This window comes from Muscardinus avellanarius (assembly GCF_963383645.1).
Source record: "Muscardinus avellanarius genome assembly, chromosome: 15".
Taxonomy (NCBI): domain Eukaryota; kingdom Metazoa; phylum Chordata; class Mammalia; order Rodentia; family Gliridae; genus Muscardinus; species Muscardinus avellanarius.
Window position 1 is genome coordinate 30,299,418 of NC_137801.1, and position 13,632 is coordinate 30,313,049.

General features: G+C 41.1%; 1 protein-coding gene across 1 annotated transcript in view; it reads right to left on the bottom strand.

The window, feature by feature from the left end:
• Positions 1 to 4,472: 4,472 nt before the first annotated feature.
• Positions 4,473 to 13,632, bottom strand: part of FEZ2 (fasciculation and elongation protein zeta 2) — a gene marked incomplete at its 5' end in the record, with an annotated part of 41,995 nt that continues 32,835 nt past the window's right edge. The window contains 4 exons of the mRNA XM_080711267.1: positions 4,473 to 4,576; positions 6,900 to 6,965; positions 9,958 to 10,033; positions 12,181 to 12,261. Coding sequence (XP_080567393.1) covers positions 4,560 to 4,576; positions 6,900 to 6,965; positions 9,958 to 10,033; positions 12,181 to 12,261 — 240 coding nt within the window. The 3' untranslated portion in view covers positions 4,473 to 4,559. The remainder of the gene's footprint in view (positions 4,577 to 6,899; positions 6,966 to 9,957; positions 10,034 to 12,180; positions 12,262 to 13,632) is intronic.

Sequence of the window (13,632 nt, forward strand, 5' to 3'; positions counted from 1 at the left end):
AGACAGGCAATGTGGATGAGGTTTTAAAACAGAAAACGACTCATTCTGCTCTTAAAAGTAAAACTAGAATTTGTGCACTTGCTTAGTGGATTGTATTGGATTGTGACTTGATGTACAGCGCTAAGAACTTACCGGGATGGGCTCTGTCTACAGCAATGTGCAGAACAAGCATTCCCACCTTTCCTCAAGATAACTGACCAAGTGTTTTCTTAGAACCAAAGTTTTTAAAGTTGCTAAGGGGTATATCTGCTTGTAATATAGCTGTAGAGATAACTGGGGGCGGGGGCAGTGAGTTTGGTTGGGGAAATGGGGGGGGGAGGGTGGTATTGGGAAGAAAAATTGGTCAGCTTGCCTCGGGGAGAAATCCAATAAAAATCAAAGCAGTTCAGGGGCCCAGAGGATTTTTTTCCCCTGTCGCTCTGAAGATTGCACTGGTTGCTGCGAAGCTCAGGCCTGAATGAGCAGGAAACAAGGCCTTGCGATCCAGCTGCCGTAACCACCTTAGAACTGCCAAATGAGCACGTCAGAACTTTCGATAGCCATCCCAGGTCTAAAGCCACGAGTTTCTTTTCTATACAGTCACAACTGCAGTAGGCGGTGAGGAAGCCAGGGAAATGTGATGGAGGCATTTCTCTAAAGCGGGTTATTAAGGATATATACAGTTACACTTTTTGCTGCTTTCGTTTTCTTCCAAGCCAATCAGCCAGTTCCTAGCAGAGACAGCAGATGAACAAGATCTCAGTCGCTTCCTGATGTGAGCACTGGAGCTTTTCTTGCAACAGCGTGGCAGGAAGGAGGGAGAGGGTGAAGGACACCAGGCGTTTCCAGGGGCTATTCTACATTTTTTGTTGTTGCTTTGTTCTGTTATGTTGTTGGTTGTTCATAGTTTTTGTTGAAGCTCTATCTTAAGAAGCTTTTAAAAAAAAAAAAAAAGACTGGGGATTTTTTTTTTCCTTATTATATACTGATTCTACAAAATAGAAAAACTACTTCATTTTAATTGTATATTATTCAAGCACCTTTGTTGAAGCTCAGAAAAATTATGCCTCTTTAAACTAGCGATTATAGGAATATTTATGTAACTATCTTATGCTTCAAAAAAACAAAAGTATTTGTGTGCATGTGTATATAATATATATATGCATATATATTTATACACATACAATTTATGTTTTCCTGTTGAATGTATTTTTATGAGATTTTAACCAGAACAAAGGCAGATAAACAGGCATTCCATACAATGCTTTTGATCACTTTTGGATTTTTTTGAGTAAGAGTCTCACTCTATCTGTAGTTCAGTTGGAAGGATGTTTGTGTGAGTGTGTGTGTGTGTGTGTGTGTGTGTGTGTGTGTGTGTGTGCGCGCGCGCGCATGCGCGCGCGCACCTTGAGCAGCCAGCATCGCACCTGCTCCATATGGAGAGGATATTCTTTTATTAAAATCTTCCTCCTGATTTGGATTTGCTTTCAGTTGGTTTTCAATCCGCTCACTGGCCAGAGACATTGATGGCAGTTTTTATCTGCATCACTAATCAGCTCCTGGATTTTTTTTTTTTTTCAAACAACTGTTTGAAACAACTACTGGAATATTGTCCACAATAAGCTGGAAGTTTGTTATAGTTTGCCTCAAATATCTAACTGACTGTATACAATAGTATTAACTTTTCAAACAGCTCTTAGCACTTTTATACTAATGACCCATTTGTGCATTGATTTTTTCCTTTAAAAATGCTTGTTGTGAAAGACACAGATACCCAGTATGCTTAATGTGAAAAGAAAATGTGTTCTGTTTTGTAAAGGAACTTTCAAGTATTGTTGTAAATACTTGGACAGAGGTTGCTGAACTTTAAAAAAAATTAATTTATTATTATAATGACCTAATTTATTAATCTGAAGATTAACCATTTTTTTGTCTTAGAATATCAAAAAGAAAAAAGAAAAGGGTGTTCTAGCTGTTTGCATCAAAGGAAAAAAGATTTATTATCAAGGGGCAATATTTTTATCTATTTCCAAAATAAATTTGTTAATGATGTAATGTTACCAAAATAGATTTACATCAGCCTGATTAGTATAAAGTTTTATTGACAATTAATCCATTCCTGGTATAAAAGAGTCTTTATCAAAAAAAAATTGTAAATGCTTGCTTTTTGTTTTTTCAATCATGGCCATAATGAAAATACTAACAGGATATAGGACAAGGTGTAAATTTTTTATTATTATTTTAAAGATATGATTTATCTTGAGTGCTGTATCTATTACTCTTACTTTGGTTCCTGTTGTGCTCTTGTAAAAGAAAAACAAATATAATTTCCTGAAGAATAAAATAGATATATGGCACTTGGAGTGCACCGTAGTTCTACAGTTTTGTTTTTGTTTTCTTCAAAAAGCAAGGCTGGAAGGGGATGATTTGCAACTTGGTTCTTGGCAGCAAAGAAGAAATCACATGGTGTAACTTTCAAAAAGACTCCTTATCTGGGATCAGAAAGACGAAAGGTCCCTCTGTTTTAAAGCTTTCCAGATCATAAGAAGCCCTGTGTCCCTCTCAACAGGTGGCCCCTTCCCAACGAATCCTTGGCAGAAAAGCTGCCCCAGCACACCACACAGGGCACTGTCCTTCGAGAGGCAGGAGACCCGCTATGAGCCAGGGGTGAGATGTGCTCATCGTCAGTGCAGGCCGAGTATCCCTCAAATGGTTGGCACCAGAAATACTTCAAACAAAGAATTTCTTCAGATACTGGAGTATTTACATGTACATGCAAATCATCAGGGAGGGGACCCAGGTCTAAACATGAAATGCTCATGTTTAAATATACCTTATATGCACATACTATTAGCACACCTGCATTTCTGACTGACTCATCACATGAGGTCAGGTGTAGAATCCTCCACTTGTATCAGCTGGTGCTCAAATGTTTTAGACTTTGAAGTACTTTGGATTTCAGACTCAAGATGCCCAACTATTCCAAAATGACCTCATCATGCACATGAAAAGGGTTGTGATGGGGAACTCTACAGAAGATAGTCATTTAGAGAAGAATTTACCCAAACCAGGGGAAACCTATTTACAAAAGGACTTCGATAGGAAAAAGTAAGTTTTTGTACACTTCAGAAGTACCCGCTTTAGAATGAGCTGGGAACAGATCACTGCTGAATCTCAGAGGACTCTTTACTTATTATCCATCCTTTACAGCTGTCCTTATTTAGTATCAGACATAATTTTTTACAATTCAGCTATTAGTTTAAATTACTAATTTGCCTAAGTATGCATCTCCATCAGTTCAGGAGGAAATGACAAGTTCCACACCCTTGCCATCAGCTAAAAACATTAGTAAAACAAAGAACCCATCTCAAGTTCCATGAACCCCTATATAACAAGTGCAACGCCATGCTGGCAGCAGACTCTGAGCTACTGCATCCACACTCAGTGCCTCACTACGTGGGGGCTGAATGAATGTGGATGCCCTGGATGCTTCAGTGGGAACTTAAATGCAGGTCCCTGATGCAGGTCCCACGGTCAGGGAGGGACCAGCCTAAGCTGTTGAGGCAGCCTGAGCCCCGGGAAGAGAGCAGCATGGCTGTCACCCCACACAGCGCAGCACAATCTGGGAAAGCTCCTCTCCCGCCTTGAGCATTGTGGTCAGGCTAATCGGGGCCTCACAGTCACACACCGTAGTGGAGGGCTCTGTGTGGAATTAAGCGAAAGAATATCACCACCTCAAGAAGAAAACAAAACCACAAACTCTTTGGTATATATTATTTTTACATTTATTAGATGCCATCAACTTGATTGAAAGTGGCAAGATCGTTCATGATTAGTGATGGAGCCAGAGGCAGCTGTTTCTAGAATTAGTGCTGGAGGAGAGGACAGGCGCGAGTGGAGCCCCGTGGTGGGAAGGACAGTGCCGTGGCACACGGTGGCTTCGTGAGCACCTTGGAGGACACGCTCCTTGGAAAGTGCACTTCTTCGCAGACATGAAGCAAAACACTGCAACATCTGGAGTGAGCCTGAGACTGAATGCGGTAAATGGCAGGGTGAATAGCAAGCTGTGAAACCAGTCCTCCAGCGGGGTCGACGTTCACTATGAAATTAGCCAAAGCGATGGCAAGCTGGTTCTGCTGCGTCAAAACACTGGTAGGTAATACACTGATGATTCGCTTCTTTAAAAAAATCAGTTCTTGCCGTCACTGATAAAGAGCTATAAATCTCCCAATGCCTTAGTTCTTCAGTGCAGTTTACATATAGAAAGCCATAAAAACACAGATGGGCATACTGCCAGTTAATGAAAAATGTAACTGTACATGCACAATTGATATTACTCTCCTTTATGAAGCTCAGAGGACAGTTCATAATTGTTACATTTGCCAAAAACCCTCTCTAGAATTCTACAGGGTGCCATAGTCCTCTTGGTTCTATAATAAGTGAAGTCATGATCTATCAACACTGAGTCACAAACCCAAGTTCAAGTGCGCTGGGTTTCCAACAGCAAGAAGGTTGTAGGCAGCTTTCAGAATGACATTACAGGAAGTCAGGCTCATAGTCCACGAAAGGTAAACGCTGCTCTATGTAGGACACAGGACTGGAAGAAGAAGAAAAAACAATTTAGATAGGGATGTACTGTTTGTATGTATTTACACCAAATGCATACATCTTATATACACATGTATATAAAAAGCACCATTAAGTAATGAGGTCTGAATGAGGAAATGCAAGGATCTATAATAGCAGAGATTTTTAAAGGTTTTAAGAGCCTAACAATGCAATGATCTCTAAAGACAATAAGAATTTCCTAGAAATGAGACACCAAAGGCCCTGTCTCTAAGGGTAGCACTAAGCAATGCCAGCCCATAACTCAGCAGCCCTGTAATACCCTGATGCCTATAACAGCACACAGGCTCCCTAGTGAAGTCAACGGAGGATGCAACATTCAGGACACATTTTCCCCGGTATCTAGGACCAGCACCTCGGCAGCCAGACCTCCATGACCGGCCCCGTGGTACTGTTGAAGGCAGTGGGGGAGAGGAGCGGGCTACAGTGGGATAATTAAGCGTGAGAAGCAGCAACTAAATTAACCCACATGGTGCCCATCCTCTGTCTCAGACCAAAGAGGTCCTTCTCCACCTTCTTTCACTCCAGACTTTTGCGTTAGACTAAGATGGTGTGTTTCAGCAGCCAAGCCACACTCATCTGTGTAAAAAACGATGACAAAGTCAAGCCAAACAAGGGCAGGGCCACTCTCCCCTTGAGCAATATCTCCTTCCCAGGCAGTTCCTATTATTATTCCCAAAGGAAGAGGGACATTTGCTAGGCAATGAATTTCCAGAATAGGTGGAAAAGCATCTGAACTAGCCCACTCGGCGCCTCGGCCCACACTTGAAGACCTCTCGCGCCACGCCCCTCTTCAGTTTCTGGACTACAGGGTCACTGCTGGGGTCTGAGTCCTGGCTTCTTTTCCACCCAGTCCTCACAACAAAGACAAGACCTAAGCACAACACATGCAGGCTGACCGCTCATCAGAAGTGGGTATGGTCTGCACAGACAAAGCTACAGACAGGAGCCGGCGGCCGAAGCAGGAAGAACAGAGCCAGGAGTGTGCCACCTCCTGAGGCAAGCAAGAAGGCCCACGGTCAGCCCAGGTGTTCAGAGGGAAGGACCAAATCATCCCCCCCACCCCCAGAGCATTCAGCTTTCTGGATCATGACATCCATCCATATGGGCAAAGGCTAAGATACAAGACAGAATGCTTGCAAAGCACCCCCTGGCCGGCCCTGGTGGCAGTACGCCAGACACCCGCTATAATTAAGAGACATTCTTGATGTTCATCTCATTCCTGTTTCACGTCTAGGACAAACCTCAGAACAATCCAGCTTTCACACAAATGCTAGCATACACAAAAGCAAACAAGTCAGGTATAAAATAAAATCAGAATTTAACAGAAGAGAAAGCCATCCATCAGAAAAATGGCATATTTAAAAACTGTCAGCTTAGTCTTTTTACCTTAACCCACTAATGGCTGAGTCCTGGGTTTACGTCCATGTTGAATCTCTCACAAGTGTTACTCAGGCATTATTCACTTTAAGCCCCCTCCCTTTTTTATGAAACTATGGTTGAAGCAAAGGCCCATCTAAGATATCAAACATCTCAGAAAGAGATGGGTGATAAAGAACCCAGCAGAGAAGAGGATTCCTCTCCAAGTCTGATCGAACACCACAAGATGCATTTTGTGATCCTTTCAAAGTCTGTTCCATGAATAACTGCAGCTTTTTAAAAACAATTCATTGAGAAATATTAGTTTTGCCCATAACTAACTAAGCTCTTCGGTCCCCTTTTCATCATCTGCATTCTTGCTCTTTCCCCTCCAGTGTACCTTTGACTTCTCCATCTTCTTCTGCCTCATCAGTATCCCCCTCTGCGTCTTGATCTTGCTTCTGAGATTTATGGCTCATTTTTCACTGTCGTCTGTTTATGAAGTCATTATTTTTATTTTCCCCTTCCCCTTCCTGCCCCTCACACCAATCCCTGGGGGTCCCCTTGGCACTGTTAACTGGCTCCTCCTTCGTCTGTCCTCACTGATGATCTGTCCTTCCTTTTTAAGCCTCCCAGAGTCAGCTTGTCCACACTTGATAACCACATAATTACAGCCGGGTCTTCCTATGTCCCTCCACTGCCTCCGCTAATGTTTACAATTCAGCCGCAGAAACAATTTCCAGCCCAGGACCTCGCATGAAAGACAAGTTCTGTACAACCATAATGTTAGAAGCACATGCCAATCCCATAGCTGTCTTCACTCTCTACAATAAGGTTAATAAAATTGTGCATTTGGAAGGTATCTATTAGCAAGAAGATGCATCACTGACTAAAAAGCTGCCAACCCCAGCACCAGACACCATTATAAAACTCACCTTTCAGGATATAGTCAGTTAACAAGCCTGGGACTTTTTCACTGTCCTCTTTCATGGCACGAAGAACTGCAAAATACGGGGGAAAGGCAACGATTTAAAAACTAGGTCAAAACTAATACTTAATTTCAAATACTGGAGCCCTAATATTTATTAATTACATGACTGGAACTGTAAATTAAAGATTATTTTCTGGAGAAGGAAATAAAAGCTCAAGAATTTTAGCTAAGTCCTGAGAGTTATTACCCTGACTTAAAATTCCCAAACACCAGAGGCACCAAAGAGGAACCAGGCTGTTTATAGGAGGCCTCTGTTTCTTCCTAAGACAGACTGGAGACTGAGCTACAGTGACATGCACTTTGATGAGCTCTGTGAGGTGGGAGGGCCTCAGAGCTGCCAATCTCGTGAACAAGAGAAACTCCCGAATAAACGGACATCGAGCTCTACTCTCCAAGGAGCACACTGTCGGACTCCTTAGAGACTTTTAAATGAGCACTAGGGATCGAAACCCACAACCTCAGCAAGCCAGGCAAATGCTGTCCCACTGAGCTACGTCCCCAGACCAATAATTTTTATCTTCTCAGTAAAGTTCAAACAGACACAAAGAGCCACTCGGTATACAATGTTTCGCTTTTTGTGTTTTCTAACTTAGGGCATTTGGGTAGATATAACCCACAAATATTGTACTTTAACAGTGATTGCCAACTCAGGCTTCCTCCACTGAGTCTGATGAAAACACCCCACTATTTGTCCCGAGTTTTATGGCAAGACAACATAGCATAATTGTCAAGTCAGCCTTCCTGGGGTGAAAACCTGGCTCTACTACTCCCTTAATTAGGTGACTGAGTGAGTTACTTAACTGCTCTGCATACCAGGTTCCTCATCCGTCCAACAAGAAGAGTAACCAGATCCATCCAAGGCTTGTAGGAAGACTAAGTTACTCATGCAGCCACGAAGGACTTAAATTGTACCTGGTGTGAGCCGTGATGAACAAGAAGGACTCACACTTAGATAATTCTCAGTACTGCTATTACTGCACCTGCCGGCAGCTCTTTCCAAGAGAGCTACATATTCATAAACACTGTGACTGTCTCCACAGGACTCTCCTTCCTTCCTTCCTTCCTTCCTTCCTTCCTTCCTTCATTGATTCATTTAATGACTTTGGTACTATAGGCTGAACCCATAAGCATTTTACCCCCAAGCTACACCCCAGCCCTTTTTTCTTTTCTTTTCTTTTCTTTTTTTTTTTTTTTTTTTTTTTTGAAAACAGGGTCTCACTATGTTGCTGAAAGTCTTGATAATCTGCTAAGCCTGGTCTCAAAGAAGGAATCTGAGATCCTCCAGGGTCAGCCTCCCAAATACTGGGATTATAGTTGTGCATCACCATGCCTGGAGGGACTCTCCCTTTGACTGACAGAGGTACTAGTCCTCTCCAAGGTTTTTCATGAGATACCCTTTTTTTTTTTTTTCACTTTTAAAGTGAAGGTCACCCTTCCAACTATCGTCTTTATAACAATTCTGACATCATAACTATCTCAGGCTGGACATTCATTCCCTTACCCACAAAATCCTAAGACTGCAAACTCTGTCACCCCATGAAGATAGTGTCTAAGAGTCAACCCAGGGGCAGCTCTGTGAGGACAGAACCTCAGTGGCTCTGGTTTGACCTTGATCTGAGAAGCTGAGGCCTCTCAGTAATTCCTGGCTTCTCAGCGATGTTTATGTTCCTTTCTTTAGAGGGCTATTTCAGTATTTTCATTTCTAATCATGTTTTAGTATTTTTAACTCCTATATAAAATCACATTTCAAAAGCAAGCAGCATTCAAAGTAGAATTGCCCGAGAAGTAAGAGACCCAGCCCTTGTGATTGACCATCCCCCATGAGGTCTTGGACACTCATAAATTTGCAAACTTTTTTCTTGAAAATTAAAGGGCTGGCCACCCAGGTCATATCTTGATTATCTGAGACTATTCAGCATCATTCGTTGTATCCATATCTAGATATACACTTTTTTAAAGTACTGTTCAGCAATAAAACTAAAAAGCTGTAGGTTAGCAAGCAGGCGGTACTGAGTAAGACTTGTTCCTCCCCTTCTTCCACTCCCCCTTCTTCTGTGCTCTCAATGTCCAAAATAAATATCATCATTAATATCCATCCATGTCCTGCTCTTTCCTTTGGCTCCTTCCTAACTGGCAATTATCATAAATACTTACAATTAGAGCCTAATTGATTAGCAAATTCAATCCCTTCATTCACTTTAAAGGCAAGGAAAATAGGGCCAATTACCCTAAATCACACATAATTTATTTGTTATGAGGTAAATGAACAAATATTTTATCCTGGCTTTAAAATGTGCCCAAGTGGGGGTAAGTGACTCCAAGGATATCCTGAGAATAATTGGATGAAATCAGAATTCCAGGCTCATTTATGGCTACCCTAACATATACTCAATATAATGTAGATTTAAATCTAACAAATTATTTGAAACTGCACGCTCCTTGAAGGCGGGGTATCTTTGTCTGCTCTCCTCACAGAAGTATATCACAAGTGCTACGAAAATGGCCTGGCGCAGAACAGGCCTTTACCGAATATTTGCTGAGTGAATGCATACTCTTAAAACATCACTATCAATTTATGTTCTGCCTAGAACTACTACCTTGGGTTCTACATTCATAAGAAATGAGAGTGTTTACCATAAATCCTTCCTATTCAGTCACTGACGGTCATAGTTACATAAGATCCACAAAGCATTTTATTCATTGATAAATGGTTATGTTCTTTCAAGAAGTGGTGATGGAGATTCAAGTTACATTTTCTCCCCAAAATTTTGCTCATAAATATTTCAAGAAGAAAAACAGAACAAGTACAAATCGACACAAGAGTCAGAACTGTGTTTGACATTATAGCCATTTCTGGTTTCATTTTCCTAAGAATAAACTATGACAGCCATCATTTGTTATCTTACTTTGAAAAAAATAAAATAAAATCAAGCAACTAAAAATAAGGGTTTAAGAATCAGCAAAAGTAAGTCAGGTAACATTTTAATTTTTTCTTTGCTTACTTTTTGTTAATATTTGAAGATCTTCGACAGATGGTGGTCCATTTTTTTTCTCATAGGGAATAACTGTTGTCAAATACTGCAAAGTTTAAAAAAAGTGTCATTTAAATCTGAATTAGCACAAAAAATTGATATAGTTACAAGAAGTCTGTTTTATAACATGAAACATCTACTTTGGAATGAGAAACACAGGAATAGTGTACCTTATAATAACAGTATGATACTCTTTCATCTAGAGCTCATTTTTCCCCCACCTCTATTTCTTACAAGCCTTATGTCAACACAAAGAGTTTTCTGCATGTCAGCTATTGAAAATTTCACAAGACTAGTCTGAGGATGATCTGTTTATTTTTAAAGTGAAGTCTTAGCTAACATACTCATGCACATTTTCAACAGACTTGAAAAATACTAATTAAACTAAAAACATAGTTTTAACAGCTCTGCACCAAAAAAGTAATAATTTGGACAGCCAAATAATGTTTCAGACCATTCTGATTCTGGTTGAGCAAAATGGTCAACATGAATTACATGTCAATTTGGGGGGGGGGAAATCACAACCAGCTTCTTCCAGAAGCCAACAAAGACACACCCAAATAATTTCAGAAGTATATTATTAGTGTTTTAAGTTACTGTGTAAGTAGTTGTAAATGTTTTAGGTATTAAAGATGGTGAGAAAAGTGAAAGGGAAATGAATGATAAAAGTTAAACTCTGAAATTGAGACAAACTACCCATTTTACTACCTATAAAGGTTTATAAGCATCAAAGTATGCCCTAAAACTAGACCCCATGAGAGCATAAGCCAAAAATGACCGTTATCCTCCTGTGCTGACCACCCGAAAAACACAGGGTCACATAGCAAGGCACCTGCAGTCTGTCCGGCCTCACTCATGAGTCAGCCCGTGTTCTAAATCTCAGCTCTATTGCTCATGGTCAGTGAGGGATCTACCTTATCCCACCCACGACTGAAAAAGATAAAGTTGCTTAACAATAACTGGACCCTGGAGTCCAGAACTTAGCTAAAGTGAATCTAAGCACTAAGAGACTTAGTGCTCGCCATCTCCTGGGACAGACTTCTCCAAGGTGAGGCCCGGCTGTATAACCAAATACCTGTGTTTGTAAAGAACACCCCAAAAGCCGGAAGCATGCCTGGCGGGCTCCACTCCTAGCATGTGTCAGGGAAGCCCGGGAACCCAGGTCTGGGCATGCAGGTGGCGACACTGTCAGGGCCTGCCCTGCTCCCATGGATCGGGCCAGTGTAGAAAGTATTTTTCCAAATCATGGGTTGGGAGAGGTGAGGACACCAAAATAGAGAGAAAAAAAAATGTGACCATCCTTTCAATGGACACCCTTTATGAACCGCAATGCCAGCATGAAACTGACCTCTTCAATATCGATCATTTCCCTTTTTGAGGAACACATAAGAGCCTTTGGTTTAAAAAAAAAACAACCTAGGCATTGATTCTTTTGATAAACTGCCTACAAGCTACACTCTGCACACCTTAATTTCCACTTAAAAGCTTAACCTTAAAAAGTTTTCTTTTTTGAAGCAAAAATGCCAAATGGTGAAAAGTCATTTTAGGCACACTTATTAATGTAAATGTGTTCCCCATGTTTGTGACAGTCCTTTAAATCATTATATGAAAATGTAAATGAAAAGCAAATTGCTACACATTAGACTATCGTTTACTATGTATAATTTTGTATAAATGATGTGGCATGTGTCACTTGGCAGACAAGAATGGGCTGACTATATAATACACTTTAAAAACACATGAATTTCATTGAAAGGAGGTAAAATATGCCCTCTATTTATTTTTCATCTAAAACTCGACTCAAAAGATATCAACTCCCACAAAATAAGATCTTGTTTCCTAGATTTTTAAAACTAGAGTAGCATATTCCAGTTTAGTTATTTTCAAAAGCAGATGATTTTCTACACATGCAATGCATGATGTCACTAGGTTAATATCTATTCCTTTAGACGTAGGAGTGAGAAATGGAACTCTGAAACACATCTTAAAAATGCATGTAGTCTATAGTCCAATTGGGGAAGTGCTTTTCCTCAGAGGAAATTTGCTCATTATCAAGACTGTACACATAATGGACTTCCACTTCTCTTTTAAGCAGTGGTCTTAGTAAATTAGTAACACTGCCAACTTTCACAAGCTTCACTTATACAGACAATGAAAAGGCAGAGAACGAGGAAAATAAGTATAACGGAGCACCTGTTTCTCTCCACCTGAATTCCCAAAGGTGTGGCGGAGGCCATTCTGAATGACATTTGAGATCCCTTCCATGCTGAAGCGCTAAAGGCGGCAGCAGAAAGCCGGGAAGAGAAGGACAGAGAAAGAAGTGCACAGTCTATTAGTAAGAACGCACCATGACAGCCGATGTGCCCAAGAGGCCAGCAGTTAGAAAACGCCACTGCTCATTCAGACAAAATCAGGCTGTGTTTAAAAGCCTCTTTGCTTCCATTCCTTTGCAAGTCAAAAAAAAAAAAAAAAAAAAGCAGAAGCAGCTGTTTTTACGCTACTATATTATGAAGATTTTTCCTGATGTAGCTGATAAATCTGCTCCCATGCAAAGGTTGTCAGTTGTACACACGCTTGCTTTATACAAGATTTATCATATATTTTTCAGATCCCTTTTGCTATCGTTGACCTACATTTTATCAAAAGTCTGAAAACTTAATACTAGCCGTCTGCATACTTTCAGCCTAAGTTTGCATATCTCTGGCATCAGTTTGGAGCACGTTAACCCAACATTTGGTAAATGGAAATGCTGTTACTTTGGAGAGCTGATTACTGCTGCCCACTCACACTCCAGGCACCTGCCACCCCCTGCACAGAAAAAACGTGAACTGGAGAACGGCACCTGGTCCCTGGGGAGCACAGCAGCTCCCATTTGCAGGCAGAGCCCTCCCCCTGAACCCCTGAAACTTCAGAGACCTTCCACTCCTTTACTAGGAGAGGATTCTAGTCTTTCTCCCAGCAACCTCCAAGACTTCCTGGAATTCATTGTGCTGAAAAGGGACTATTTTTTTTCCCTGCAATACTTATCTCAAATTGTAACCCAACCCGTCTACAAGGTAGGCAGAGGCACGAGAGGGATTGCTGCGGCATGACTAATTTAGGGGAAAGGCTTCTTGAAAAGGAAGTCTCAGCCTGACTCACTGGACGGTGCCTTTCCCTGGAAATTTAGAGGGAAGAGTTGAACCAGGAAACAGGCTGAGTCAACACACAGAATATCTTACCAGGCCCCACGGAAACCAAGGTGGTGAGTGGTCTCTACCCTCAAAGTGTAGTGCAGGGCGGTGGTTCTCCAAGCGTGGTCCAGGGACCTGAGAGTCCCTGACTCCACTCAGGGCCCATGAGCTCCAGGTTATTTGCTTATTACTACTACAGTGTAAGCTGTCACTTCTATTCTCCCTCTCTCGTGACTTAAAGATAACTAATCCGAATAACAGACTAAAAGCAAAAGCAGATCTAAGGGAACCAGTTGTCTTCAATTCAGCCAGACATTAGATTGACAGAAATGCATGTCCAGGACATTCTTCTCACTGGACTTCAAAAAATACAGTCATTTTTCATTAAAAATATGCTATTGACATAAGAATGGATGAGTCTGTATTTTTAATGAATTTACATTTTAAAGTCTTATCAGTTATAATTTCTAGT